General features: G+C 39.3%; 2 protein-coding genes across 6 annotated transcripts in view; one reads left to right on the forward strand and one right to left on the reverse strand.

Annotated features, from left to right (window-relative positions):
- Nucleotides 1-229: 229 nt before the first annotated feature.
- On the forward strand, nt 230-15407 carry LOC100673483 (vitamin D 25-hydroxylase). The gene is made up of 5 exons (XM_003411995.4): nt 230-794; nt 7062-7203; nt 12668-13300; nt 13909-14238; nt 15081-15407. The coding sequence occupies exons 1-5, from the start codon at nt 570-572 to the stop codon at nt 15254-15256; spliced, it is 1506 nt and encodes a 501-aa protein (XP_003412043.1). The 5' UTR covers nt 230-569; the 3' UTR covers nt 15257-15407.
- PDE3B (phosphodiesterase 3B) overlaps nt 11866-27844 on the reverse strand; it is a 150566-nt gene continuing 134587 nt past the window's right edge. For 2 of the 5 annotated variants that reach the window (XR_010322460.1, XR_010322457.1), the window contains exons 16-17: nt 24439-27649; nt 11866-23652 (exon numbers count right to left, since the gene is read on the reverse strand). Coding sequence is in view for 1 of the 5 variants with exons in the window: in XM_023550926.2 (XP_023406694.2) it covers nt 27435-27649 (215 nt within the window). In the remaining 4 variants the exon portion in view is untranslated. Of the gene's footprint in view, nt 27650-27844 lie in introns of all 5 variants that reach the window. The other 3 variants (XR_010322459.1, XR_010322458.1, XM_023550926.2) reach the window with 3 other exon arrangements.

Genomic DNA, 27844 nt, shown 5'->3' on the forward strand with positions numbered 1-27844 from the left:
TAAATATTGCTTAACTATTACAGTTCTTAAAGGATTACACAAAAATGTCTCATAACAGGAGAAAAATAAGATGAGTAAAACATGACAGAATAGTATGAGTCTTCTTTTTACACTAATGGAGATGCTGAAATTAAAACAGAATAGTATGATTCTTCTCTTTTTACACTAATGGAGATGCTGAAATTAGACTCAGTTTTTTTTTTTTTTTTTAAAGAACGCAGTGCAAATAAATTTCTACAATTTTCACGTGAAATAAGAAGTGGTAAGTAAAAGCACGTTAAAAAAGCTCTGGTTCCAAGGGAGGCAGGATCCGCATGGCCCAGACTCTAGACTCGGTGCCCTGTCAGGCTGGTGCTGACAAGTATCGCGCCTCCCTCTGGCTACACGGACTCTGAGCCCCGGAAAACTAGGAGGTAACCGTACTCAGGGACCCGAGCCCTTACGATCAGCCAGCCAATGGCCACGGAGCTAAGGCGGGACCTTCGCGTGTCCGGCCAATGGGAGCACAGCAAGGGTAGACCCAGAGCCCAGGTCCCAGGACAGCCGCGGGGTTCGCAGCGGGCCGGGCGATGTGGGAACCTAGTGGAGCAGAGGCGTCCGCGGCGGCGCTTTGCGGCGTGCTCTCCCTGCTGCTCTTTGCGCTGGGGGCCCGCCAGCTGCTGAAGCAGAGGCGGCCGACGGGATTTCCCCCGGGGCCACTGGGGCTGCCATTTATCGGCAGTATCTACTCCCTGGCCGCCTCTCCCGAGCTCCCCCATGTCTACATGAGAAAGCAGAGCCAGGTGTATGGCGAGGTACAGCCCCGACGGGCCCCGGGCAGGGAGGGCTTCCTCCCGATTGGATTTATGGTCATTCCTCGCCCCAACTTGGTGGAAATTCTCTCCGTGTGCCTACCGGCGTTTGAGGGAAACCTGCTTCCGGGGTTAGGGAGGGCGAAGTCCTGGACGCAGCGCCCTCTGCCGGGGGAGCCCGGCCGCAGCCGTGTGTCCCATTCTGGGCCCACGCCCTGCGGCGTTCCAGGCCCGATTTTCCCGCCACAGGAGAGCCCCAAGCCTGACGCGAGCTTTGCGCCGCGCCCAGCTCGTGCTCCTGCGCCTGCGCAGTGTGAGCGGCGCCACGCCGCTGCGTCGGATGTGCGCCACGCAGCGTGCGGACTGAGACAGTCGCCCGCCATCGCCCCGCCCGGCAGGCGCACCAGCTCTGGCCCCCACTTCTCGGCCTTGTGGAGCTGCCTTCTGCACACTTAGGGTAGATCCTAACCTCCCGGCTTCTCGAGAAAACAAGACGTTCTAAATTCTAGGACAGAGTTCATTGTTAGGAGGTGGTTCTTTGATGTTTGATTTTGAGGAAGGACTAAACTAGTTTTTTGTTGTGACGGATAAATAAAGAGAATGCATGTGAAAGCCCCAGGCCTAGAACTGGGCTCTGATAAATGATTGTAAAAGAGTGAATGAATGAATGGGTGTGGTACAAAGTGAATAATATTGTTTTGGGTGCCCAAGAACATCCTATAGGAATATCCAGGGGAAGAATATTCCAGACGAAGAAAACAAATACAAAGGCCATGAAGCAGGAGTATGCCATGTTGAGAATCACCTGGAAAGAGAAAAGGGTGAAATTAACAAGGCCAGTTAGGCTATTGTGATTAACATAGGGGCCTTGATGGAGGTGGTAGGAAATTGTCAGATTCTCTATATTCCGAAAGTAGAGGTGTGCTAGCAGAACCTCTATGAGGCACTTGGCATAATAAAATGGCTGACACGAGAGCTGAATCAAAGTACATTTTGTTACAAGCTCCAGAGTCTGAATCAAAGTACATTTTGTTACAAGCTCCAGTTTCGGCATTCCTAAGAATGCAGCCTTGGCTGCTTCTCATTCATATGTATATGACTGCTTCTCATATGTATATGGCCTTGTGCCTCTGGCTGGGTGGGACCAGAATCATCTCTTTTAACTGGCCCAGCTCTTGCCCCAAGCCACTCTTAAGTAAATAAGGGTGGGGGTCAGGAACCCAGTTTGGCAGCTCTTATGGAGGTCAGGAATGTGATTCTAGGAGAACCAGTTTACTCAAGATGTTCCAGGAAGAAAGTAGGTGAAAATAGAGTTGTTGATGATGTACTCACCTTGTGACCATGTGATTATCACACACTCTCCTTCCCCAAGTTTACTGTAAAAGCCCACTTTCCCTCCATGCTTCTGAGCACTTGGTACATTTCTCTCTGCCCTGGGTTTCCCCAATTCATAAATTGTATTACCCTCAATAAATCTCTTTGTTTTTACAATAACAGAAGTGGGCATTCTTACTCTTTAAGACAACATGAATGCTGGGCAGTGGGATATGAGGTTTGGGAGAAAAAAATGGAATAAACATAGGCTCCAATGCTTTCCTGAACAGCTTGAAGGATGGAGTGGCCATTAACTGAGATAATGAAAAACCGTGGGTAGAGCTGGTTTGGTGGAGGGGTGGTAGGGTTAAGATCATAAACTGACTTCTAGAAACCAAGGAAAATGTCTCATGTTTCTGTATATACCATAATTAGCCCATTTGTTGTTTTTAGGTGCCATGGAGTCCATTCTGGACTCATAGTGACCCCATGTGTGCAGAGCAGAACTGCTCGATAGGGTTTTCTCTTCTTTTAATATAGTTTTATTTTGTTGTTGAGAATATACATAGCAAAACGTACACCAATTCAATAGCTCCTACATGTACTATTTAGTGACATCGATTACATTCTTCCAGTTATGTAACCATTCTCATCCCCCTTTTCTGAGTTGTTCCACCATGAACATAAACTCTGTCCCCCTAAGGTTCCTATCTAATCTTCTGAGTTGCTGTTTCCATAAGGTTTTCAAGGCGGTGACCTTTAGGAAGCAAACTGCCAGGGCTGTCTTCCGAGGCACCTCTGGGTGGGTTCAAAGCGCCAGCCTTTCGGCTAATAGTCAAGTGCTTAACCGTTTGCGCCATCCAGGGAAACTAAGAATATATAAGCCCTGTTAAAACAAAGGGAACCCTGGTGGCGTAGTGGTTGAGTGCTACTGCTGCTAACCAAGAGATCAGCAGTTCGAATCCGCCAGGCGCTCCTTGGAAACTCTGTGGGGCAGTTCTACTCTGTCCTATAGGGTCGCTATGAGTCAGAATCGACTTGACGGCAGCAGCAGCAGTTAAAACAAAAATTATATTAAGCTAATAGAAATTGATTAAAGTTTATTGACTATATGATTTGCAAATTGGGGTAACATTTCAACTAGAGTGCCAAAAATGTTCTGAAGATGAGCAGAATTTCCAAAATTCATTTATACCCAATCTTACTGGCATTGCCATGGAAAAGGGGGTTGGAACAGAACTGATATATTTGTGGTCAGGAAGGATTTTCATAGAGCAATTAAAATAATGGCTGAAGAACAATTAAAATAATGGCTGTTTAAACATAGCTCGCAGTCTGACCTTTGGAGTCTGTTTCCAAAACTGACTGAATTCTTTGCAAGAGCACAATATCCAAAGCAAAATGGTCTTACTAGTTTATCTAGACCATTGTTTGACTCAAAAGTGACCTTTAGGAACCAGTTTTTTTCAAGACTCAAGGTTCAAAAATGCAATGGCCTACATGGGTTGCACCAACTTCCGTGAAAGCCAGAAATGTGGATTCCAGGAGAATTAAAACTCTTGTCAGCCTAACCTGAACTTTTACATAGAGCAAATCCATTTAAGGATGTTTTCACAATTTGATTCACAAATTAGCAAAAATCCTTGAGAACTATGCATACCAGTATAGGTACTAGTTCAAGTAATAGTTTCCCCACTTTTACCCTCAAATAGAGGACCATCTCAAACTCTCAAGTAAGGTTGACTGTACAACAGTTTCTCACGCCATGGCTGCTCCTTGATTTTTGTAATCCCTATTTTTTTTTTTTTTTAGTGACCACAGCCTGACAGCTTTACTCTGAAATACAACTCCCTTATGTTTGTTCTGCCTTCATACTAACACAATTTTTAACCCCAGAGTTTTTCCCATCCTCGGCATGCTGAAATCTCTTCTAAGGACTTCCAACCAGTTCGTTCTGATTTGAACTTCTAATAATAATTTGCATTTCTTACAAGTTCCCTGCTGAGAATAAGCATTTCTATCCCAGATTTACTGAATCATAATCTACATTTTAACAAGATCCCCAGGTAATTCTTATGTATAACTTCCTGGGAACTTTTTAGAACCAGTTTGAAGCCCTGCTCTTCTACTACCACTACCACTTTGAACTCCTGCTCAGTTAGCAGGGTCCACCCTTGTGCTGGAGACTCTGGTGGCACCATTGCTCAGCTGGTTGCTTCTGTTATCACTTGGAGGTCTTCACTTTTGCTATTGTAACTGCTTCTGCTGAACTGTTGTTGTGTGCTGTGGAATCAATTCTGACTCATTCAAAAAAAAAAAAACCAAACCCACCACTCATAGCAACACTAGATGACAGAGTAAAACTGTCCCCATAGGGTTTCCTAGGCTGTAATCTTATTTATTTATTTATTTATTGTGCTTTAAGTGAAAGTTTACAAATCAAGTCAGTCTCTCATACAAAAAGTTACACACGCCCTGCTATGTACTCCTAGCTGCTCAGCCCCTAATGAGACAACACATTCCTCCTCTCCTCCCTGTATTCCCCATGTCCATTCAACCAGCTCCTGTCCCCCTCTGCCTTCTCATCTCCCTTCCAGACAGGAGCTGCCCACATAGTCTCATGTGTCTACTTAAGCCAAGAAGCTTACTCCTTACCAGTATCATTATCTGTCTTACAATCCAGTCCAACCCCTGTCTGATGAGTTGCCTTCAGAAATGGTTCCAGTCTTGGGCTAACAAGGGGTCTGGAGACCATGACCTCCAGGATCCCTCTAGTCTCAGTCAGACCATTAAGTCCAGTCTTGTTATGAGAATTTGAGAGCTGCATCCCACTGTTCTCCTGCTCCATCAGGGATTCTCTGTTGTGTTCCCTGTCAGAGCAGTGATGAGCGATAGCGGGGTACCATCTAGTCCTTCTGGTCTCAGGCTGATGTAGTCTCTGATTTATGTGGCACTTTCTGTCTCTTGGGCTCATCTTTACCGTATGTTTTTGGTGTTCTTCATTCTCCTTTGCTCCAGGTGGGTTGAGACCAGTTGATGCATCTTAGATGGCTGCTTGCTAGCGTTTAAGACCCCAGATGCCTCTCACCAAAGTGGAATGCAGAATGTTTCCTTAATATATTTGTTATGCCATTTGACCTAGATGTCCCCTGAAACCATGGTCCCCAAACTCCTGTCCCTGCTACTCTGGCCTTCCAGGTGTTCAGTTGTATTCAGGAAACTTCTTTGCTTTTGGTTTAATCCAGTTTTAGGCTGTAATCTTACAAGGAGATCACCAAGTCTTTTCTCCCACAGAGCCACTGGTGGGTTCAAACTCCTGACCTTTCAGTTAGTAGCTGAGCACTTAACCATTGGGGGTCCTTTCTACTGAACTTCTGCAAGTCTGTCCTGTTGTATATGCTCATATTTCCCTGCTAAGCCTTGTTTTCTTCCAAAGTTGTATATATCATGGCTAAATCTGCTCTGCCTGTTTGCATAGCAGTGAGGCTTGACTCAGTACGGTGGATCTGAAAAGCTAGTCTAGAGTAGAACAACCCCTGAGAGAATGGGATAAGCAATCTTTGCATCCCATCAATAAGATAACATTGTTCTTTCACTGGACTAGGCCCTTATATCCAATTAGCAAGGACAGACTGACTATAGGAGGTGTGACATTATAAGTGAACCTGAGGTGAGGCACATGGTGAACAACTATACATATGGCAGAGGATGGATATTCTGCCTTACCTTCTCCTTAGCTGAGGGACAGCCACCTATTTCAATGTGGCAAATGCCTTTATTCAAGGTCAGGTTCTCTGAGGACCCTCTTGGGTAACTTCATGGAACTCAGGGACCCAAATACAAATGAGCCTAGTTACAATATGTTTATACCTCCTAAAAAAGAATATAACCAGAATGCTCATTAAAAGCAAGGATGGCGAGACTGTGTCTCACATACTTTGGACATGTTGTCAGGAGGGATCAGTCCCTGGAGGACATGATGCTTGGTAAAGTAGAGGGTCAGTGAAAAAGAGGAAGACCCTTAAAGAGACTGATTGACACAGTGGCTGCAACAATGGGCTTAAGCACAACAATGATTGTGAGGATGGCACAGGATCAGGCAGTGTTACGTTCTGTTGTACACAGGGTCACTAAGTCAGAACCAACTTGATGGCACCTAACAACAAGAAGAACAGACATATTCAGTACCAACTGCAAATTTTAGTAGTAACAGAACCTATATCCATTCAAAAGTTCCTCAATGTGTCATCGAAATGAGGGGGATAAAGTTGTTTCATAGGCCTTTCACGACCCCCTCCCTCACCTAAAAAAAAAAATGTTGCCATTGAGTCAATTCCGACTCATAGCGACCCTATATGACACAGTAGAACTGCCATAAAGAATTTCCATGGAGTGCCTGGTGGGTTCGAACTGCCAACCTTTTGGTTAGCAGCTGTAGCTCTTAACCACTACACCACCAGAGTTCCCCACCCCTGCCCCCACCTAAAGCTGGAGTAATAAGTGATAATGTAGGTGGTGCTGCTTCCTTATTCATCTTGGAAATAAAGAGATTCCTAGATATCATTGAGTGTTTTGAATTTTAATGAATTTTAAAGAGGTTCTAAATCAGATATCTTTCTGTGACAACCATGAAGCCCCAAAAGTTTAAGGTTTCTGCCCAGAGTCCTTTATCTGTTTAATGGCAAAGCATAAACTAGCCCAGGTCTCCTGAGTCCAATACTCTTTCCATTATACCATTTACAAGAGCTTCAGGCACTGAGTGGCTTAATGAAGTTATAGTGCTTTACATGCCTTGTAGAAAAGAAGGCACTCCAAACATTGTCCACTGAGTAATGAATGCCTACATTTTCAGGGAAGTAACAAATACTGAGAAAGTTGGGCTTAGTACGTATGGATTTCCATGATAATACTCCATGTATTCTGTTACTTAAATGCTGTTTCCCCCCCTTCTCAAAGATCTTCAGTTTAGATCTTGGAGGCATATCAACTGTGGTTCTAAATGGCTATGATGTAGTAAAGGAATGCCTTGTTCATCAAAGTGAAATTTTTGCAGACAGACCCTGTCTTCCTTTATTCATGAAGATGACAAAAATGGGAGGTATGTTTATTTTCACTTATTGAGGGATTATTTATTTATTTTAAGTAATTTTAGTACATAGAATTTGTACTGTATTCGTTAACAGGAAAGTATTTATTTATACCGCCCCCCCCCAAAAAAAAACCACACCCAGTGCCGCAGAGTCAATTCTGACTCATAGCAACCCTATAGGACAGAGTAGAACTGCCCCATAGAGTTTCCAAGGAGCGCCTGGTGGATTTGAACTGCCAATCCTTTGGTTAGCAGCTGTAGCACTTAACCACTACACCACTAGGGTTTCCTGTTTATTTATAGAACCTAGTATTTGGGGAACTTTCAAGTCTCCAGTCATATTTTTATACAAGTACATGCTAATTCTACTATTGCAATCCAGTTCTAATAAATATTATAAATAACGTTTTAAAGAGTTAGCACCTAATAATACCTGTAATTTTTATGACACAAGGATACACACACATTTGAATCAGAAGTACACTTCTCTGAATAATAATTAATTCAAAATTAATATCTTTCTTTATATTTAATGGTAAATATAAACTTGGTCTTCCCATTTTAAAATTAAGAACAAAATAAGAATGAATATGTTTACCATTATCATTCAGTATTGTTTTGGAAATTATGTCTAATGCAGTTAGACATGAAACAAAAGAATTATTAATGGAAAAGGACAAAAACATTATTTTTAACTGATGATATTGAATACACAGAAAAACCAAAAGAATTGATTTAAAAAAAAAAAATCTTAGAATTATCATTTAGGAAAATTCTTGGATAGAAAAACAAATATATAAAAGCCAATAACTTTAATGATTATGCTATATTATAAAAATTACAGTGAAGAAATACTACTTCTCATTACAACCCAAATATTAAATAAAAACAATGAAAAATGCTTACTCTACCTAAATAAAACGACAAAATATTGAGATGGGGAAAAATAAAGACTTAAAGGCCCAAAGGATAGAGACAGGTGTGGCTAATGGGCTAGGCTGGGCCTAACAAGCATTATTTTGAAGTCATCACCTGTAGCATTTGCAGACCATTTTCCTTTGCAGCATTGATTTAACAACTCAAGGGTGATGGTGGTGGTAGGGGTGCTATTTTCAGAATAGTGTCACCCTACGGAACACCCCTAGAATGACCAGATTTCTCACCCATAAACGAGGATTTTCAGGAAGTACTGAGTGCTAAGGAATCCAAGTCCTTGTCTGTGCTTTTGCTGCAGCTGCCCTGCTCCTTCGCCTTACACTTGGAGCGTGTAGCTTTACTAACCCAGTCTTTAGTCAGGGTTCTTCAAAACTTTGTGGAAGTCCCTGGCAAGACTTTATCTAAGGTCTTGAAGTCCTTTTCTGTACCTTTATTTGTATCTTGAAGTGTAAAAGCAAGTAATTTGCCATCATAGAGCTACTCGGACGCTGTGATTCCATGAAGAGTCAGATTCTCCCGTAAGCTTTTATTGTTATTGTTGCTCTTGCTGTTGTTACTGTAAAACCGTACCTTATTTTAAAGTTTTGGATCTAGCCTTCCTAGCTCAGATTTTGTCATTTACTATTGTTTGAATGGAAACCCTGGTGGCATAGTGGTTAAGTGCTACAGCTGCTAACCAAGAGATCGGCAGTTCAAATCCACGAGGCGCTCCTTGGAAACTCTATGGGGCGGTTCTACTCTGTCCTATAGGGTCGCTATGAGTCAGAATTGACTCGACGGCAGTGGGTTTGGTTTAGTGGTTTTGTATTGTTTTAATGCCACAAATCTCTGTAAAAATGTCTGACCTTTTCCTAAGTTATCATGATACTTAGTACACATTCTGTTTTGCTTTGAGGGGCACATTGTAGGCTCTTGTGCCCACATACAAAGAGGATGGAGCATAAACATACCTGTCTACGACTTACCTATGGGTTTTTTACATGATCTATGAAAAAGAAGGCCAATCATTGCTGTGTGTTTTTGTTTGTTTTGTTTAATGTGATTAATCTTATACATTTTTAAAGATGACAAATTTATAATTATGGTATATAAATATGAAATTGTGGTATCTTAAAAGTGCTCCTTACTCTTAAGAATGAAATGACTTAACCAGGAAACTAGTTTTTCTGCCTTTTGAAACTAACAGGACTTTAATTTCTGAACTAAATAGAAGTTAGGGCTAATATTTTGACCAAAAAAGAAGTAATGATAAGAATTATGAAGAAAAATAAAGCAGGATAAGGAGACAATGGAGGGCCTGTAAATGGAGGAAAGATGGAGGCTTTTTTTTTTTAAACCTTGATCAAGGTGATATTTGAGTAGACCTAAAGGAAGTAAAAAAGTAAGTCATCTAGACATCTGGGGAAAGAGAATTCCTGGAAGAGACAACTGCAAAAGCCCTGAGTCTTGAACACGGTCCAGGAAAAACTAGTCTGATTGGTATAGTGTGAGGAAGAGGAGAACAGGAGTGAGGCCAGTGAGGTAACAGAAGGGATGGTACAGCTTATGTAGGGTCTTGTTAGCCATTGAAGGACACTGGCTTTTTACTATGAATGAAATGTGGACCCTTTAGAGGGTTTTGAGCAGAAGAGTGACACATTCTGACTTAACATTTTTTATAGGATCACTCAGGTTGCTCAATGGAGAATAGACTATAGGGAAGTAAGAATGGAAGCAAGGAGACCAGTTAAGCTATTAGGATTTTTTAGGCAAGAGATTGTTGCGACTTGAACTAGTATGATAGCAGCAGAGGAACTAGACATGCTTAGATCCTATATACTTTGAAGACAGAGCCGATTTTTGTTTAATGGATTGGTTGTAGGTTGTGCAAGAAAAAAAAAACCCAGGATAACCCTAAGGTTTTCAGTTTGAGCAAACGGAAACGTGTTGTTGTCAGCTATTGAAATGGGGAAGTCTTCCAGATGACTAGGTTACAGGGGGTTATGAAATCAGGAGTTCAGTTTGGGGCATGAAAAAGAAAAAAAGCCTTTGGGCATCTAGGCAAAATATCAAGTCACTCCTAAGGAAAAATCATATTGTCACTTCTTGAGAATATTAAAAATACTCATGGGACAAAATGTGAGCTAAGATTTTACATCCAGCCAAACTTACTCAAATGTAGACCACAAACCGACAAGAATTCAGGGAATATTATTCCCATGAGCTTCTACTGTTGAATCTACAAAAGAACTAGCTGGAGACAACCAAAATGATTGGAAATGACAATGATAGAAAGACTGATGGTGTTTATCATCAGTGGCTGCTAACATCACAAAGACAGCCAGAAAAAGACGTGCTTCCCAAAAGAAGCAATAAACACCATCTGTGAAGAAATCTTGATCCCCAAAAGTTGACCCGAATCTGATCAATTCTCTTAATTTCAATTACCGATTTAGAGAAAATTCAGAAGTTAGGTTAACATTACTAAATAACATTATGGGGAAGCAAAATCTAGACATCCATCAAAATTCATCAAAATCTAGACTGGGAATCCTATAGAAGAAATGAATTGGTTTCTTCAACAAATAGATTGCAAGGAAATGAAAAGAGACAGAGGTAAAGTTTTAGATTAAATGCGAAAATGACATATTAACCAATCTCAATGTGTGGACCTTATTTGGACTTTATTTGAAACAAGCAAATAAACAAAAGACCTCCATGAGACAACTCAGAATTTAAACACATAATGGTTATTGTTAATTTTTGGATGTGATAGTATGGCTATGCTTTTTTAAAGAGTCCTTTTTTATCTGTTAGATATACATACCAAAATATTTATAGGTGAAATATGATTTCAAAGTAATACTTGTGAGGAATGAGTGGAGGTATAATTAAACAAGACTAGTCATGGGTTGATAACTGATGAAACTGGATGATATATATATGGGAATTCATTGTACTGTTTTGTCTATTACTGAATATGTTTAAAATTTTCTACAATAAAAGTAAATCAGTCCAAAACAAACAAACAAACTTAAAATAATTTCCTATCTCAGCTAAAAGACAAAGTCCTATTATGGCCACAAGACCCTATATGATCTAGCTCTCCCACCTATCCTACCGTTTCCTCTCTTGTCTCCTACTGTTCTCCTTCCTCTCACTCCACTCCAGCTATCCCAGCCCCTTGCTGTTCCTGCAACACAAAAGGCTTGCTCTCATCTCAGTGCCTTGGCACTAACTTTTCTCCCTGCCTGCAGTCATCTTTTCCCAGATAACTGTCTCACTCCCTCATCTACCGTAAGTCTTTATCCAAATGTCACCATCTCAGTGAGGCCTTCCCTTCTCCTTTCTGGCTATATTATCTCTCTGCCTGCCTATCCCATCCCATCCCGTCCCGTCCTGTCCCATCCATCCTCCATCCATCCATCCATCCATCCATCTACCTACCTATCATCTATTCATTCATTCATTACTGGTCTCACCCCACTAGTATATACACTCCATGGGAGTAGGGATCTTTGCTTCCTTTGTTCACTGATATATTCCTGACACTTAAAACACTGCCTGGAACATAGTAGATGCTACATAAATACATGTTGAATAAATATTTGTTGAATGAACAGTCATCTGGGGGTACAGAAAAGAGAATGAACTATGGGAGTATAAGATGGCTGCACAGCACTAAAGGCCCCTTTGCATATGGTTTTATTTTTAAATTAGGTCCAAATTCAAAAATTACTGCACAGATGTTGTCAGAATGTAAATTATATATGCACATTGTGTACAGAAGAGAATGTGACATTTTTGCCTCTCCTATTTTTTTTTTTTTAATGTATCAGCCATGAATGAAATTTTGAGTAAACTTTACCTTATATAAATATATGCACTGAAGATATTCTTTTGGCTTGATAGTTAATTTAAAGGAAAAATTTTCCATAGTAGCTACATCAGAACAGCAGAGTATACGTGGAGATTCTGAAGTGTTAAGGCAAACAATATCAACAGAAAATTCTGAGCTTCATTTTTGCTCTCTTTTTGGTTTAATGATTTTTACTGTATTGACACCTCATTCAGGTCACCCTTGCCTCTGCCAGAGTTATTGTATGCCTTTAACTGGAAGAAATTTCTATTGTAAAATCCAGTCTCTTACAGGCAGACAATTTCTAATCCTAGAAGGATGATTTTCAGGTGTTTGTTCAATCCAAGATAAAATTTTTGCATAGAATGTGCAGTCATTTATCTTTTATCAAATATGCTTATAAGATTCTGATAAGTTCACCTGGGCTTAGTTCATCTGAATTGAATTACACAAGACTGACCAGTTTCTTGTTGTGGGTCTTTTCTGCAGTCCCCAGCAGAGCAGTAGATGAGCTTTATCTATGTATAATCTGTGGCTAATGAGTAGCGGAGAATGGGGCTTAACTACTGGGTCTAGTTTTATAGAAAGATAATTTGGGGAGTAGTGACAAGCCATTTGTGTTTTTAGTCCATAGCATCTTCAGCTGTTAGACAGAGGGATGGAAGAATAATAAAATACTTTTAATATCTTTTTTTTCAGGCTTACTCAACTCCAGATATGGCCGAGGATGGGTTGATCACAGAAGATTAGCTGTAAATAGCTTTCGCTATTTTGGATATGGCCAAAAGTCTTTTGAATCTAAAATCTTAGAAGAAACCAAATTTTTCATTGATGCTATCAAACCATATGAAGGTAGACCTTTTGACCTTAAACAATTAATAACAAGAGCTGTTTCAAACATAACCAACTTGATCCTTTTTGGAGAACGATTCACTTACGAAGACACTGATTTTCAGCACATGATTGAGTTATTTAGTGAAAATGTGGAGCTGGCTGCCAGTGCCTCCGTCTTCCTGTATAATGCCTTTCCATGGATTGGCATTTTACCTTTTGGAAAACATCAACAGCTGTTTAGAAATGCAGCTGTGGTCTATGATTTTCTCTCCAGGCTTATTGAAAAAGCTTCAGCCAACAGAAAGCCTCAGTTACCTCAGCATTTTGTTGATGCTTATTTAGATGAGATAGATCAAGGTAAAAATGACCCATCGTCTACTTTCTCCAAAGAAAACCTGATTTTCTCAGTGGGTGAACTCATCATTGCTGGAACTGAAACTACAACCAATGTTCTACAGTGGGCAGTTCTTTTCATGGCCCTTTATCCTAACATTCAAGGTGAGGATTTTCTTAATGATCCAGGTTCTGTCCTTGTATGGAGAGCTCATACATGTTTTAGAGTCTCTGGCCATGTAAAAAGCATTTTATGTAGGTGCTCCTGCTGTGCTAGCCAAGGAGAAGAGAAATATTTAATAGTTGCGAAGAATTTTCAAATCTCTTATCTCAACTCCTGTAACAAACCTCTGAGATAGGTCTTTCTATGCCTATTTTAAAATGAGGAAAAAGGCTGAGTGGCTGACTTGCCCGAGGTCAGCCATTAGAAGTGGCAGAGCTGGGACGTGAGCATTGGTTTTTGGAAGCTAAATTTTATGCTTCACTATTTTCTTTCCTGAGAGTCATGTTTTTCCAATTCTAGGTTTGTTTACTTTTTAAAATTAATTTTATTTATTTATTTTTTGAGAACAAAGTTACTCAGTGCATTGGCTACTGATTGTATAAAATATAGGCATGTATTAAAAACTCTTAGCTAAGGACAAATCTCAGTCTGGTGTACTACCCATACCCTTTTGGATTAGGGGTTATCCTACGTTTTATCTCAAAGGGAATTTACTTTAGATGTAACTCTTAAGAATTGTATAATAACTTGAATACTTTTTCTCTGACAGGACAAGTTCATAAAGAGATTGATTTAATTATGGGCCCCAATGGAAAGCCTTCTTGGGATGACAGATGCAAAATGCCTTATACTGAGGCAGTTCTGCATGAAGTCTTAAGATTTTGTAATGTAGTTCCATTAGGGATTTTCCATGCAACGTCTGAGGATGCAGTCGTACGTGGTTATTCCATTCCTAAAGGCACAACAGTAATTACAAATCTTTATTCCGTACACTTTGATGAAAAGTACTGGAAAGACCCAGAAATGTTTTATCCTGAGCGATTTCTGGACAGCAGTGGACATTTTGCCAAGAAGGAAGCTTTGATTCCTTTTTCCCTAGGTAAGAAACTTTCACAGGGGTATAACTTTAGGATAAAGAATAGTAATGCTTCACATATAGCATCTTAATCTGAAGAATACTTCTATAGAATAAATATACCAACTTGGAAAATAGTGTTGATTCTTACAGGAATGTTTTGATTACAGATAAGTAATACCTGTTTCTACTGAAAATAAAATAAGCCTTAATTTAATAACTAAAGATAAACTGTTGAAAAGCTCTGACTTCTTCTGAGACTTTTTTGCTTGTGTACAAAACTTGTGGAGCTAGAAGTCAGTAACAGGTAGCTTGAGAAACAGACCAGAGAGGGTAATGATGACATGGTAATTTGAAGTAAAACTAGAATCTACTTCTCCTGCCTACCAGTTTAATGTACCTTATCTCCATTTATGAAAATATTCTTTTTCCTGGGAAAAAGTACATGTATCACAAGACCTCGCATAGAAGATGGACTGGAAGTTCTTCTTCACTGAAGAAGGGTACATACATTTAGTCAGTTGAAGTGAAATAGGCTCCTCTTGGATCAATAAAACCAAATGTCACATCTCAAATTAGATCTTGATAGCATATCTTAGGATCTGTTACAGCATGCAAGAAAAATTGGAGACAGGACTAGTAAGCTTACAAAAGTCCCTGAGCTGATAGAAGGAGGTAAAGGAATGCGTTCGGGGAACTGAAATGCCAATTTTTATTCTTTGAGATTTGAGCGAACCTTTTAATAAACATAACTTCCTCTAACCTTTCTTTAAATTCCAGATTTCCTGAATCATACCCAAATATTAGACAGTTTTTAATAAATATTGTGGGTTTCTAAAAGCATCATATGTGCTTTTTCTGTATAGGGAGAAGACACTGTCTTGGAGAACAGCTGGCTCGGATGGAAACGTTCTTGTTTTTTACAGCATTGCTTCAGCGGTTTCAGCTGCATTTTCCACATGAACTACTTCCAAATCTCAAGCCCAGGTTAGGCATGACATTGCAACCCCAGCCCTACCTCATCTGTGCTGAAAGACGCTGAAAATGCACGGATGTTTGGAGGAGCAAGGCTGTATGTTTGCTTCACCTCTGAACCTCGTTTAATCTAATCGATACGTGTTTGGACAAAGGTCACATCATCATAAAGCCATGTGAGCATTAAAAAAAAAAAGGCCAAACCAGTTGCCAACGACCCCATGTGTTGCACAGTAGAACTGTGCTCCATAGTATTTTCAAGGTTTTAACTTTTTAACTTTTTATAGGCAGATCACCAGACCTTTTTTTCATGGCACATCTCAGTGGGTTTTAACTGCCAATCTTTTGATTAGCAGTTGAGGGCTTGACTGCACCATCTAGGGACTGCAAGTGAACATAGATATGCCCTTTAAAATTGGACTAGAGCAATATCAAGTATTAACTATAACTTTTTTTCAAGCTTCTATGACTTTTAAAGTAGAGTTCTCTGTCAAGCTAAACAAAAGTACAAATGAACAGGTGTTACCTAAGATACTAAGAACAGCCACAAGTGCCCCAAGCAAAGCCTGACTTTTTAGCCTCTTGTCTAACACCAGGTAACCCTGAATGCCTTCTTGACTCCATCTTGCTTCTGTGTCTCTGGGGGGCTTTACTTCCAGATGTCAACTACCTCCTGATCATTAGTAGACTATGTGATGCCACCCCAGTTTAATAGAGGTGTAAAGAAGAAATTAAAGCCCCAATAAATTCTTTTGGACTAAGAAGTATTCTAGGCATGGTAGCAGATGATAGAAAAAATATCTATATATTTAACATACAGCATGCCAATGCTTTCACATATTGCTCCCTGCTGTGTCTTCATAAGAACTCTGTTATTTATCCTATAAATTGGGTCCCTGTGATTCTTGAGCATCCATCCCCATAGCAAGTGTTGAGTAGACAATAAATTACACTAATGTTTTTAGAATAAAAATGACACACAACTATTGATTCTTTGTTGGCACATTTTCCCTGACACCACTTATTTCCACAAACAGTCAAGTGCACAAAAAAAATACACGTGGCTACAGGAGACCTATAGGGTCGCTGTGAGTCGGAATCGACTTGATGGCACTGGGGTTTTTTTTCTGGTTATAGAAAACCTATACCATATAATCAGTAATGTAAGTCTGATGAGTATATATCAAACTGTACACCTGATTATAGAGTATACCATTTTTACAACTGCCCATGTAATGTTCATGAAAATTGCCCATGTAATGGACTGTTATGGATTTAATTGTGTCCCCCCAAAAATGTATGTCAGTGTGGCTAGGCCATTATTCCCAGTATTGTATGATTGTCTTGCATTTTGTGATCGGATGTATTTATCCTTTGTATTGTAAATCCTAACCTCTGTGATGTTAATGGAGCCTTGGTGGCTCAGTGGTTAAGTGTTCAGCTGCTAACCAAAAGGTCAGCAGTTTGCATCTACCAGCCACTCCTTGGAAACCCTATGGGGCAGTTCTACTAGGTCCTATAGCGTCACTAAAAGTCAGAATCGATGTAACAGCAGTGGGTTACATGTGATTTTAATGAGGCAGGATGAAATCTACAGGATTAGGTTGTATTTGAGTCAATTTCTTTTGAGACATAGAAGAGAGAAGCGAGCAGAGAGGGACCTCATACCATCAAAAAAGAAGAGCCAGGAGCAGAGCACATCCTTTGGACCCAGGGGTCCCTGTGCTGAGAAACTTCTAGACCCAGGGGAAGACTGATAACAATGACCTTCCCCCAGAGCCGACAGAGAGAGAAAGCCTACCGCTGGAACTGGTGCCCTGAATTATTCTCCCTGTGAGAGAATAAATTTCTGTTTGTTGAAGCCATCCACTTGTGGTATTTCTGTTATAGAAGCACTAGATATCTAAGGCAGAATTTGGTACCAGGAGAGTAGGGGTGCTGCTCTAACAGATACCTACATCATGGAAATAGTTTTGGAACTGAATGGGTAGATGCTGGAAGAGTTATAAAGTGCCTAATAGTAAAAGCCTAGATAGCCTTAAGAGTCTGTTGGCGGAATTATGGACATCAAAGACAAATCTGGTGAGGGCTCAGAAGGAAGTAAGGAAAGCTGTAACACCAGAGACCGTGCAGATGGCAAGAAGCAGCAGCAGAGAAATGGCAGCAGCAAACCCAGGAGACAGGCACCAGACAGCGCGAGAGCTGACCCACAGAGCAAGAGAGCTGAGGGCCTCTGGGCAGGAGGCTTCCTGGCAAGGTGGGGTGCCTCTGGGCACTTATCGGTGGAGCTTGGCTTGCCAACCCACGGAGCAAGAGAGCTGAGTGCCTTCCAGCAGGAAGCTTTGAGGTAGAGTGAGGTGCCTCCGGACACTTACGGGTAGAGCTAAAAAGCTTTGGAACACTTGCCTGGGCAGGGTAGGTGCCAGCTGTCTCAAGAGACTCAAGGAGCCAAGAGGCCAAGGAAACAGGAAGCAGAAGCTGAAGAGATAAGGAGCACTGAAAACAGAACTGCCTGGATCTTAAAGGGTGGGGCCACAGCCTCCTAAGTTTCAAAGAGTCGGATCTTCACAAATTCAGTTCTAGAGTGTGGTGCTGCCTTTCACAAGTGCCAACAGGATAGGGACGGATCCACAGCCCAGAGCTGAGGAGCGGGGTTGCCATGCCCAAGGGGCAGAAGATTGGGGCCTGCCAGGGCTGAGGGGGCTGGGTCACCACTTAGACTAGGAGAATAACCCATTGCTGTCGAGTCAATTCCGACTCATAGTGACCCTACAGAATAGAGTAGAACTGCCCCATAAAGTTTCCAAGGAGTGGCTGGTGGATTAAAACTGCTGACCTTTTGGTTACCACCTGAACACTTAACCACTGTGCCACCAGGCTCCAACTAGGAGATTGGGGATGCCCAAATCTGAGGGAGCAGAGTTGCTTTCCCAATGGGCTTGGATGGTGGAGCCCAAGCCCAAGGCCGAGGGGCCCCCACCCAGAATCCGGAAAATGTGGCCAATACCCAGAGTCTGGAGTGCAGAGCCACTGCTTAAATGGTCTTTGGGAACAGAGGATCATTTTCAAGTCTTGAGAGCTAATTAATATGTTCTGCTGACTTGCTTGGTGCTTGTTACCACTTCTTTCCTTCCAATTTCTCTCATTTGTAATGGAAATGTCTACCTTGTGCCTGTCTCACCATTGTACTTTGGAAGAAAATAACTTGTATTCTGGATTTTACAAATGAAGAGGATTTTTGTCCCAGGATGGAATTTGGACTTAGAGTTGATTTAAGACTTTTGCCATGATATGATGGGGTGAATGTGTTTTACATGTGGCAAGGACATGAATTTTGGGGGGCCAAAGGCTAGAATGTTATGGATTAAATTGTGTTCCCAAAAAATGTGTGTCAATGTGGCTAGGCCATGATTCCCAGTATTGTGTGGTTGTCTTTGATTTTGCGATCCTCTTCCAAAACAGATTTGTTTGTTCTTCTGGTAGTCCACGGTATATTCAATATTCTTAACCAACACCATAATTCAAAGGCATCAATTCTTCTTCCATTTTTCTGATTCATCGTCCAGCTTTCACATGCATATGAGACAACTGAAAATACTATGGCTTGGGTCAGGAGCACATTAGACCTCAAAGTGACATCTTTGCTTCTTAACATTTTAAAGAAGTCTTTTGCAACAGATTTGCCCAATGCAATATGTTGTTTCATTTCTTGACTACTGCTTCTGAGGGTGTTGATTGTGGATCTAAAGGAAATCCTTGACAACTTCAGTCTTTTCTCCGTTTATCATGATATTGCTTGTTGGTCCAGTTGTGAGGATTTTTGTTTTCTTTATGTTGAGGTGTAATCCATATTGAAGGCTATAGTCTTTGATCTTCAACAGTAATTGTTTCAAGTCACCTTCGCCTTTAGCAAGGAAGGTTGTGTTATCTGCATATCGCAGGTTGTTAACGGATCTTCCTCCAATCCTGTTGCCGCGTTTTTCTTCATACGGTCCAGTTTCTCAGATTATTTACTCGGCATACAGACAGAATAAGTATTGTGAATGGATACAACCCTGATGCATAACTTCCTGATTTTAAACCATGCAGTATCCTCTTGTTATGTTTGAATAATTGCCTCTTGGTCTATGTATAGGTTGCCCATGAACAAAATTATGTGTTCTGGAATTCCCATTCTTTGCAACGTTATCCATAATTTTTGTGATCCATACAGTCGAATGCCTTTACATAGTCAATAAAATACAGGTAAATATCTTTCTGATATTTTCTCCTTTCAGCCAGGATCCATCTGACATCAGCAGTGATATCCCTCGTTCCATGTCCTTTATGAATCTGGCTTGAATTTCTGGCAGTTCCATGTTGATGTACTGTTGCAACCATTTCTGAATGATCTTCAGCCAAATTTTACTTGTGTATGATATTAATGATATTGTTTGATAATTTTCACATTCTGTTATATCATCTTTCTTTGGAATAGGCACAACTATGGATCTCTTCCAGTTGGCTGGCCAGGTACCTGTCTTCCAAATTTCTTGGCAGAGGAGTGGGCACTTCCAGCACTGCATCCGTTTGTTGAAACATCTCAGGCAGTATTCCAGCAATTCCTGGAACCTTGTTTTTCACCGATGTCTTCAGTACAGCTTGGACTTCTTCCTTCAGTACTATTGGTTCTTGATCACACGCTACCTCCTGAAACGTCTGAATGTCGACCAACCCTTTTCGGTATAGTGACTCTGCGTATTTCTTTCATCTTCTTTTGATGCTTTCTGTGTTGTTCAAAATTTTGCCAATAGAATCCTTCACTATTGCAACTGTAGGCTTGAATTTTTTCTTCAGTTATTTCAGCTTGAGAAATGCTGAGCGTGTTCTTCCCTTTTGGTTTTCTAACTCTATTAAGTCTTTGCACATTTCAGTATATTACTTTGCTTTGTCTTCTCGAGCTGCCCCTTGAAATCTTCTGTTCAGCTCTTTTATGTGATCATTTCCTCAGTTTCAGAGTCTCTTCTGACATTCATTTTGGTCTTTCCTTTCTTTCCTGTCTTTTTAAATGACCTTTTGTTTTCTTCACGTATGATGTCCTTGATGTCATCCCACAACTCGTCTGGTCTTTGATCATTAATATTCTATGCATTAAATCTGTTCTTGAGATGGTCTCTAAATTCAGGTGTGATATACTCAAGTTAGTACTTTGGCTCTCATGGAATTGTTTTAATTTTCTTCAGCTTCAACTTGTACTTGCGTATGAGCAGTTGATGGTCTATTCCACAGTTGGCCCCGGCCTGGTTCTGACTGATGATATTGATCTTCTTCATTGTCTCTTTCCACAAATGTAGTCAGTTTGATTCCTGTATTCCATCTGCGAGGTCCACGTGTATAGTCACCATTTACATTGTTGAAAAAAGATATTTGCAATGAATAATTTGATCTTACAAAATTCTATCATGAGATCTCCAGCATCATTTCTGTCACCAAAGCCGTATTTTCCAACTACTGATCCTCTTTTGTTTCCAACTTTCACGTTCCAATCACCAGTAATTATCACTGCATTTTGATTGCGTGGCTGATCAATTCCAGACTGCAGAAGTTGTAAAAAATCTTCAGTTCTTTCATCTTCAGCATTAGTGGTTGGTGTTTAAATTTGAATAATAGTCGTATTAACTTGTCTTCCTTGTAGGCGTATGGATATTATCCTATAGCTGACAGTGTTGTATTTCAGAATAGATCTTGAAATGTTCTTTTTGACAATGAATGCGATGCGTTCCTCTTCAATTTGTCATTCTTGGCAAAGTAGACCATGTGATTTTCCGATTCAGAATGGCCAGTACAAGTCTATTTCAGCTCACTAAGGCCTAGGATATTGATCTTTATGCGTTCCACTTCATTTTTGACAGACTTCCAATTTTCCTAGATTCATACTTCATACATTCCACGTTATTAACAGATGTTTGCAGCTATTTCTTCTCATTTTGAATCATGCCACATCAGCAAATGTAGGTCCTGAAAGCCTTACTCCATCCTCTTCATTAAGGTTGGCTCTACTTTGAGGAGGCAGCTCTTCCCAGTCATATTTTGAGTGCCTTCCAACCTGAGGGGCTGATCTTCCCCCACTGTATCAGACAGTGTTCCACTGCTATCCATAAGGTTTTCACTGGCCAATTTTTTACAAGTAGATTGCCAGGTTCTTTTTAGTCTGTCTTAGTCTGGATACTCCACTCAAACCTGTCCACTATAGGTGACCCTGCCAGTATTTAAAATGCCAGTGACATATCTGCCAGCATCACAGTACAACACAAGCCACCACAGTATGATAAACTGACAGATGAGTGGTAGTAGCACAGAGTAAGTGCTATATAAATGTTGGCTGTTATTATTTTTTTTGTATCCTAACAGTCACTATGTTTGGGCTGGCATGTCTAGTCTATGTACATTAATTGTAGGTACTGATACTTTTAAAACTTGTTCCTACTTGTTTCATTTTTTTTTTCTATTTGTCCTGTTATTTTGTGATTCTTATTTCTTGCATTTTTATTAATTGTTTTTTTTATTTTCTTCTTTTTTTCCCCCCTCTACTGTTTTGGAAGTTATGCCCTTAAAAAAAAAAAAAAAATTCAGTAGTTCCTTTTGAAATTTTAGCATACTACATAACTTAACAAAATCTAAAGTTAATATCTTAACCCCTTTGCTAAACTATATGAGGCCCTCAAAAGACTAGTTCTAATTACTCTCTCTTGATTTACATGCTCTTGTCTAGAATTTTTCTTTTATCTATTTTTAAGCCCCAGAAAATAACATTTTATCTGATATCATATCTATCCATATAATGATTATTTAGATTTACCTAGTTGTTTACTAACTTCTTTGCTTACCTTTCTCTCTTATATCTCAAATCTTCCCTCCTGGATCATTTTCCTTCTTTCTGAAGTATATACTTCAGAATCTCCATATTCAAAGTGTGCTCAATAGTTCAACAGTATCGACATTGTATCACCTGGGAGCTTTTAAGATATACAGAATCTTGGGGCCCACTACAGACCTACTGGACCACAATCTGCATTTTAACCAGATCATCAAGTGACTCAAATGCACATTAAAGCAAATTTTGAAGCACTCCTTTCAAAATTCTGTTTGATGAAGTCTGTTGATATTAAACAGTTTTTGCTTTTCTAAAATTATCTTTATTTTACTCTTATTTTTGATAGTTTGCTAGTTTACTGTAAGTTTTTTTTTTTTTAATCACTTAGAAGATAATGTTGCAGTGTCTTTTGGCTTTCATTATTAGTATGGAGAAGTTTGCTGTCAGTCTTAGAGCCATTCCTTCATAGGGATTTTTTATTATCTTGTATTGCTTACTCTTTTTTTTTTTTTTTTTTGCTTGCTCAGTTTTACGTCATTCCATTTTTATTTCTTTAAACATTTAATACATGGCCATTTATTATATTTGATAATGCAGTTTGTGTAGTACTGACTTGGCATCCCTTTGGCTCCTTTCAAGGTTGCTGGCTTAAGAATTCTCAGATTCTGCTCTGACAGGGAACACAACAGAAAGTCCCTGATGGAACGGGAGAAAAGTAGGGTACAGAACTCAAATTCTAGTAAAAAGACCAGACTTAATGGTCTGACTGAGACTGACGGATCCCCAGAAGACATGGCCCCTGGACTCTCTGTTAACCCAAAACTAAAACCTTCCCTAAAGCCAACTCTTCAGACAAAGATTAGACTGGGCTATAAGACATCAATGATACTCGTGAAGTGTGTGCTAATTAGTTCAAGTAGACACATGAGACCAAATCGGTAGCTCCCATCTGGAAGTGAGATGAGAAGGTAGAAAGGGACAGGAACTGGTTGAATGGGTGCGGGAAATCGGGGGTTGAAAGGAGTAGGTTGTCACATTATAGAGAGAGCAACTAGGGTCACATAACAATGTATGTATCAATTTTTGTACGAGAAACTAACTTTAGCTGTAAACTTTCACTTAAAGCACAATTAAAAAAAAACACACAGTTACAGTCAAGTCAATTCTGACTCATGGTGACCCCAAGTGTGTCAGAATAGAATTGAGGAAAAAAAAAAAGTAGCAAGTGTTTGTTATATATTTTAACACAATAAAATTATAAAAAATAAATTAAAAAAAATTCTCAGATTCTACTCCTTTACCTTGTGATAGGCTCAAATTTGTTTAAGAATTGATTAACTTTGAGGTTAGATATGGTTTAGCACTTAGGGTTCCTCTCTGCTTTCAGTCTTTTGTTATTGAAGTTTAACTCAGGGAGATTTCTTTTATTTCTGTGAGCCCAGTAATGTATCCCATTGTTCTGTAGTGCAAGGTCCTTTATCTAATCTACTACAGTGTCAGAAGCTTAATTTTTTGAGTCTTCCCACTTACTCTTTATTTGCTGTAATCTGGCTTTGGTCCCATCATTCCACTGAAACTTGTCTTGCCAATGACACGTGACATCCTTGTTGCTAAAACCAATGGAAACATATTCAGACCTTGTATTATTCCTTCTTTCAGGCTACATTTGACATTTCTGACTATTCTCCCTTCTTTAAAGACTCCCTTACCTTAGCTTCTGTCACACTGTACTCTCCTTTTCCCTCATATCTCTGTAGCCACTTGTTCTTAAGACTTCTTTTCCTCCTCCTGGCCTTTCAAGGTTGATGTTTCTCAGAGTTCTAACCTTGACTGTCTTTTCTTGTGACTCTTCCAAAAAATATGTCTAATCTGACTCTACCCTATGGTTTTACTTGTTAGCTATAGACTGTTGACTACCAAACATATACCTCTAGCACACATCTCTCTTTTGAGCTCCACACTATATCTTGTTAATTGCCAGGGCAACTGAGTTTACATCTTCAGTCTCTCTCAGTTCTATTCACTTCCCCATTGACCTATGACCTATCCTAGTCTAGACCACTAAGCTCTGCTTATGTCCAGTCTTGCTCTTCCATTCAACATAGTATGCTATTTGAAAGATCCCTATAAAATGTGAACCTAATTATGTCACTCTCCCAGATTAAAACTCTTCAATTTTTTCTCATCTCCTTTAGGAAGAAGTTTAAATGACACCTCATGTTTTTCTAGGCCCTTTATTAGCTTGTTTTGCTCTACCTTTCCTTCTTGTACTCTGTGTTCCAGCCACCCTAAATTTCTCATGTGGGGATGCTTTCTCTTCTGGCCTTTACACGTTATCATTTTTCTCTCTCTACAAGCAATAATCTCTGAGTTAACTCTAATTTTTTAGTACTCACCTTAAAATCACCTTTCTCTGAGAAGCTGTTCATCCCTGCTCCACTCACCACTCCCATCCCCACACACTCTTTAGAGTCGCTCAGATTAGCCTCTCAACAGTAGTAAAGGAACCCCTATCCATCTTTTTAAGTGAAGTCTGTTCCTGTGAGATGATGCAATCTAGAGAGATAGAGGAAATTTGATTACTTAAACAATGCCAGAAATCTTGTAAAAATGAGTAGAAAAAGCCACTAGCACCAGCAAATAAGTGATGGGAATAGCAGGAAAATGCCTTCAAATCATGAAAGAACTTTGAAAAGTATATTTTTATGGGAAAAAATGTCAGTAGACACATAGGTGTGTTATAGCATTAAAAGATTATTTTCAAGATCAGTGACTTAAAACGGCAGATTAATGGTGAAAATTATTGTAATAAAATATTCATCTAATTTAGTTGCAATCAAAATAAGATCTATGATTTGGTTTATGGGAATTTTTCAAGTAGGATTCCATATAATAGCACTATGTATATTTAGTATACTCTTACATTCATTTCTTACAATTATGAATTATAAGTTTCAGCAAGGATACTTTTTAGTTTCTTTGGGCTAGCTCTTTTGATGTATGTCAATAATTTAAAAAAATAAAAAAAAATTAATTTTTTTTTACTTAGCAAAGGTTAATTAGCTTTAAAAATTTAATAATTTTAAATTATTTAAAAATTAATTCCTAGTGCTTCTTTTGAGAAAATATATACTAAAGAACCTCTAAGACAAAATTCCAGTAAAACAGGAAGCATGGAAATTTGATTGTGTCCCATTATGCAGGCATGTACATGTGGGAATCTACATATGTGCACTTACATGTATTTGGGAGGAGAGGAGGCAATAGCACAAAAATATTTAGGCAGGATGCAAAAAGGCACTCTAGGGAAATATAAGCATGGGATATATACATTATAAGTTCAAACTCAATAAATTATCAGTTAAAATTTTATTACTCAGTAATATATGGTAGGATCAGTTTACAAATGATGTGGCAATGGTAGTTAAAAGTGGCAGGAAGGAATGTAATGTGTCTAATAAATAAAACTTAGCGATTCATTAAATATTATGAAACTGTGTAGGATCAAAAATTCCAGCACTTCCATAGATCTTTAGTTGATATCTTTCATATAAGCCAAATATTCTATGTAGGTAGGAAACTACCTACTGAATTTATACTTTAAAGAAATTACCTTGGAAAATTAATGGTTTCACTGTATATAAAAGCTGCAATGGATCCCAAAAGAGTATTCTCTGATATGGTCTCCATGAACAATGGAAAAAATTAGTCTACCATCTTGCTCTCATTTTTGCAGCTCATTACGTCATCAACTATTTTTTACAACTAAAGTACATATCCACACCTTAACAAATTTACAAACATTATAAGTATGGCCCATTTTCTTTGCAGTAATCTTAATAATTGTGGTTATCTAATAATGAGCTTTTGTTTGAAATGATTTACTAAAATACTCAGATTTGCTATGTAAAAATTAAATAAGTAGTCCCACTCTTACTTCGTCTCAGAAATTAGGCTTGCAGTTGGGCTCTAGAAGTATTGAGCAGTCATGTAGTCATTTCCGTCATATAGTTTTGAGGCAGAAGGAAATTAACAGAAAGGTGATTGTCAGTTTTACAGTGACACATGGCACCTAAGATATCAGTCTTAAAGATAGCCACATGTTCTTATTATTTATTCAGTGTACATGTGCTTTAGAGCTTACTATATTTCTTTTGTTCTTTATCTTTGATAGGCTTAGTTTAATTTCATTTTGTGATATTGCAAAGACAGATATCTCCTTTTTACTTGGCTTAATTATTCTCAAATTTATCTAACAAGAGAGAAAATGATGCTCATTTCCCAAGAGGTTAACATCAAAATTAGGACAATTTTTTTTTTCTGACAATTCTGTACTGTGTTTATTTTAACTAAATGTTTAAAAACACTACTCCTGAGAAAAAGTAAAAATAAGAACAATTTTGATTAAAGAATAAAATTCCTTCACTGTTAAACCTAAACAGCTTAAAAATTCTACCATGAAACATAAAGTCAACAAGACTGGAATTCAGACTTTGGATGACCATGGCAAACCTGAATACGTTGAGCAGAAATAACACATACCTTGTAGATAATACACAACAGTAAAAAGTATCAGAAATTGATGCACCTGGATTTTGTTAAATATAACAAAGGTCACTCAGTCCTTCATGAATAAATCTAGCTGGGAGAAGGACACTGAATAGCACGGAACAGTATTGCATTGAGCAGAGATCCCTCAGAAAGGCAGCATTGGACTCCTTTTTAGATAGGCACAGACTTTCTTTCAAAACATTCAAAGACGTAAGACACGTGTGAAAATACTGTGAATCCTGTATTCATGAAAGCAAAAAGTTCTGACTACTTCGGAAACCGAAGTAAGTCACTTGAGTTCTTTTTAGTTATAGCTACCCCTTGTGAAAAATAAAAAACCAAAACCAAACCCATTGCCATCAAGTCAATTCTGACTCACAGCAACCCTAGAGGACAGAGCAGAATTGTCCCACAGGGTTTCTAAGCCTATAGTCTTTACAGAAGCAGACTACCACATCTTTCTCCCTTGGAGCGGCTGGTGGGTTCAAACCGCCCACCTTTTGGTTAGCAGCTGAGTGCTTAACCAATGCTCCACCAGGGCATGAAAAATAAGAGCTCACTATTCATCAAAGCAGCATTATGACAAAGTGTTTATACACCAGAGAAGGCATTAAAGGCTTTTTAACACAGGTCAACTCAAGCCAAGCTCTAAGAATAATTTTCTAGTTCACGTGGTGAAAGTGCATAGGAGTAGGAAACTTCCAGCACAACAAGGATCCTCTCACAGTATTAAGGCCTGTCCACGTAGGAATGAGTCGACTGAAAGTCTGCACAGTGAAAACCAGGCAATGACTTCTGACACTGGGCACAGCCCTTGGGGGCTTCTTCAACGTGGCTCTTCTTATTCAAACTGTCGCTCTTCCTCTTCATCTGCTTCTTCAATGACCTGAATCTCATCTGCTTGAGGTAAGGAAGAATTGTCCACCTGCAGTTTATTCCCATCAGCTTTACATTTTTCTTCTTCCTCTATGATTTCTTTCCATATCTTATGGTTTTCGGTGAGGTGGTGCATTAGTTGACAAAATATTCGCCGTCTGCCTTTCCTTCTTTGTGGTTCTGTCAAATTTAAAAGAGATATATTCTAATCATGGCAATATTATTCAATCATCCATTCAACAAATATCTCAGGGCCTATTATATTCCAGGTACTTATCTAACCACTGGGGTTATGGCAGTAAACAATAAGATAAAAATAACCCAAAGCCCTTACAGAGCTCACATTCTAGTGGAAAGACCTAAACAAATAAAGAA

Source organism: Loxodonta africana, chromosome 7 (genome assembly GCF_030014295.1).
Source record: "Loxodonta africana isolate mLoxAfr1 chromosome 7, mLoxAfr1.hap2, whole genome shotgun sequence".
NCBI lineage: Eukaryota > Metazoa > Chordata > Mammalia > Proboscidea > Elephantidae > Loxodonta > Loxodonta africana.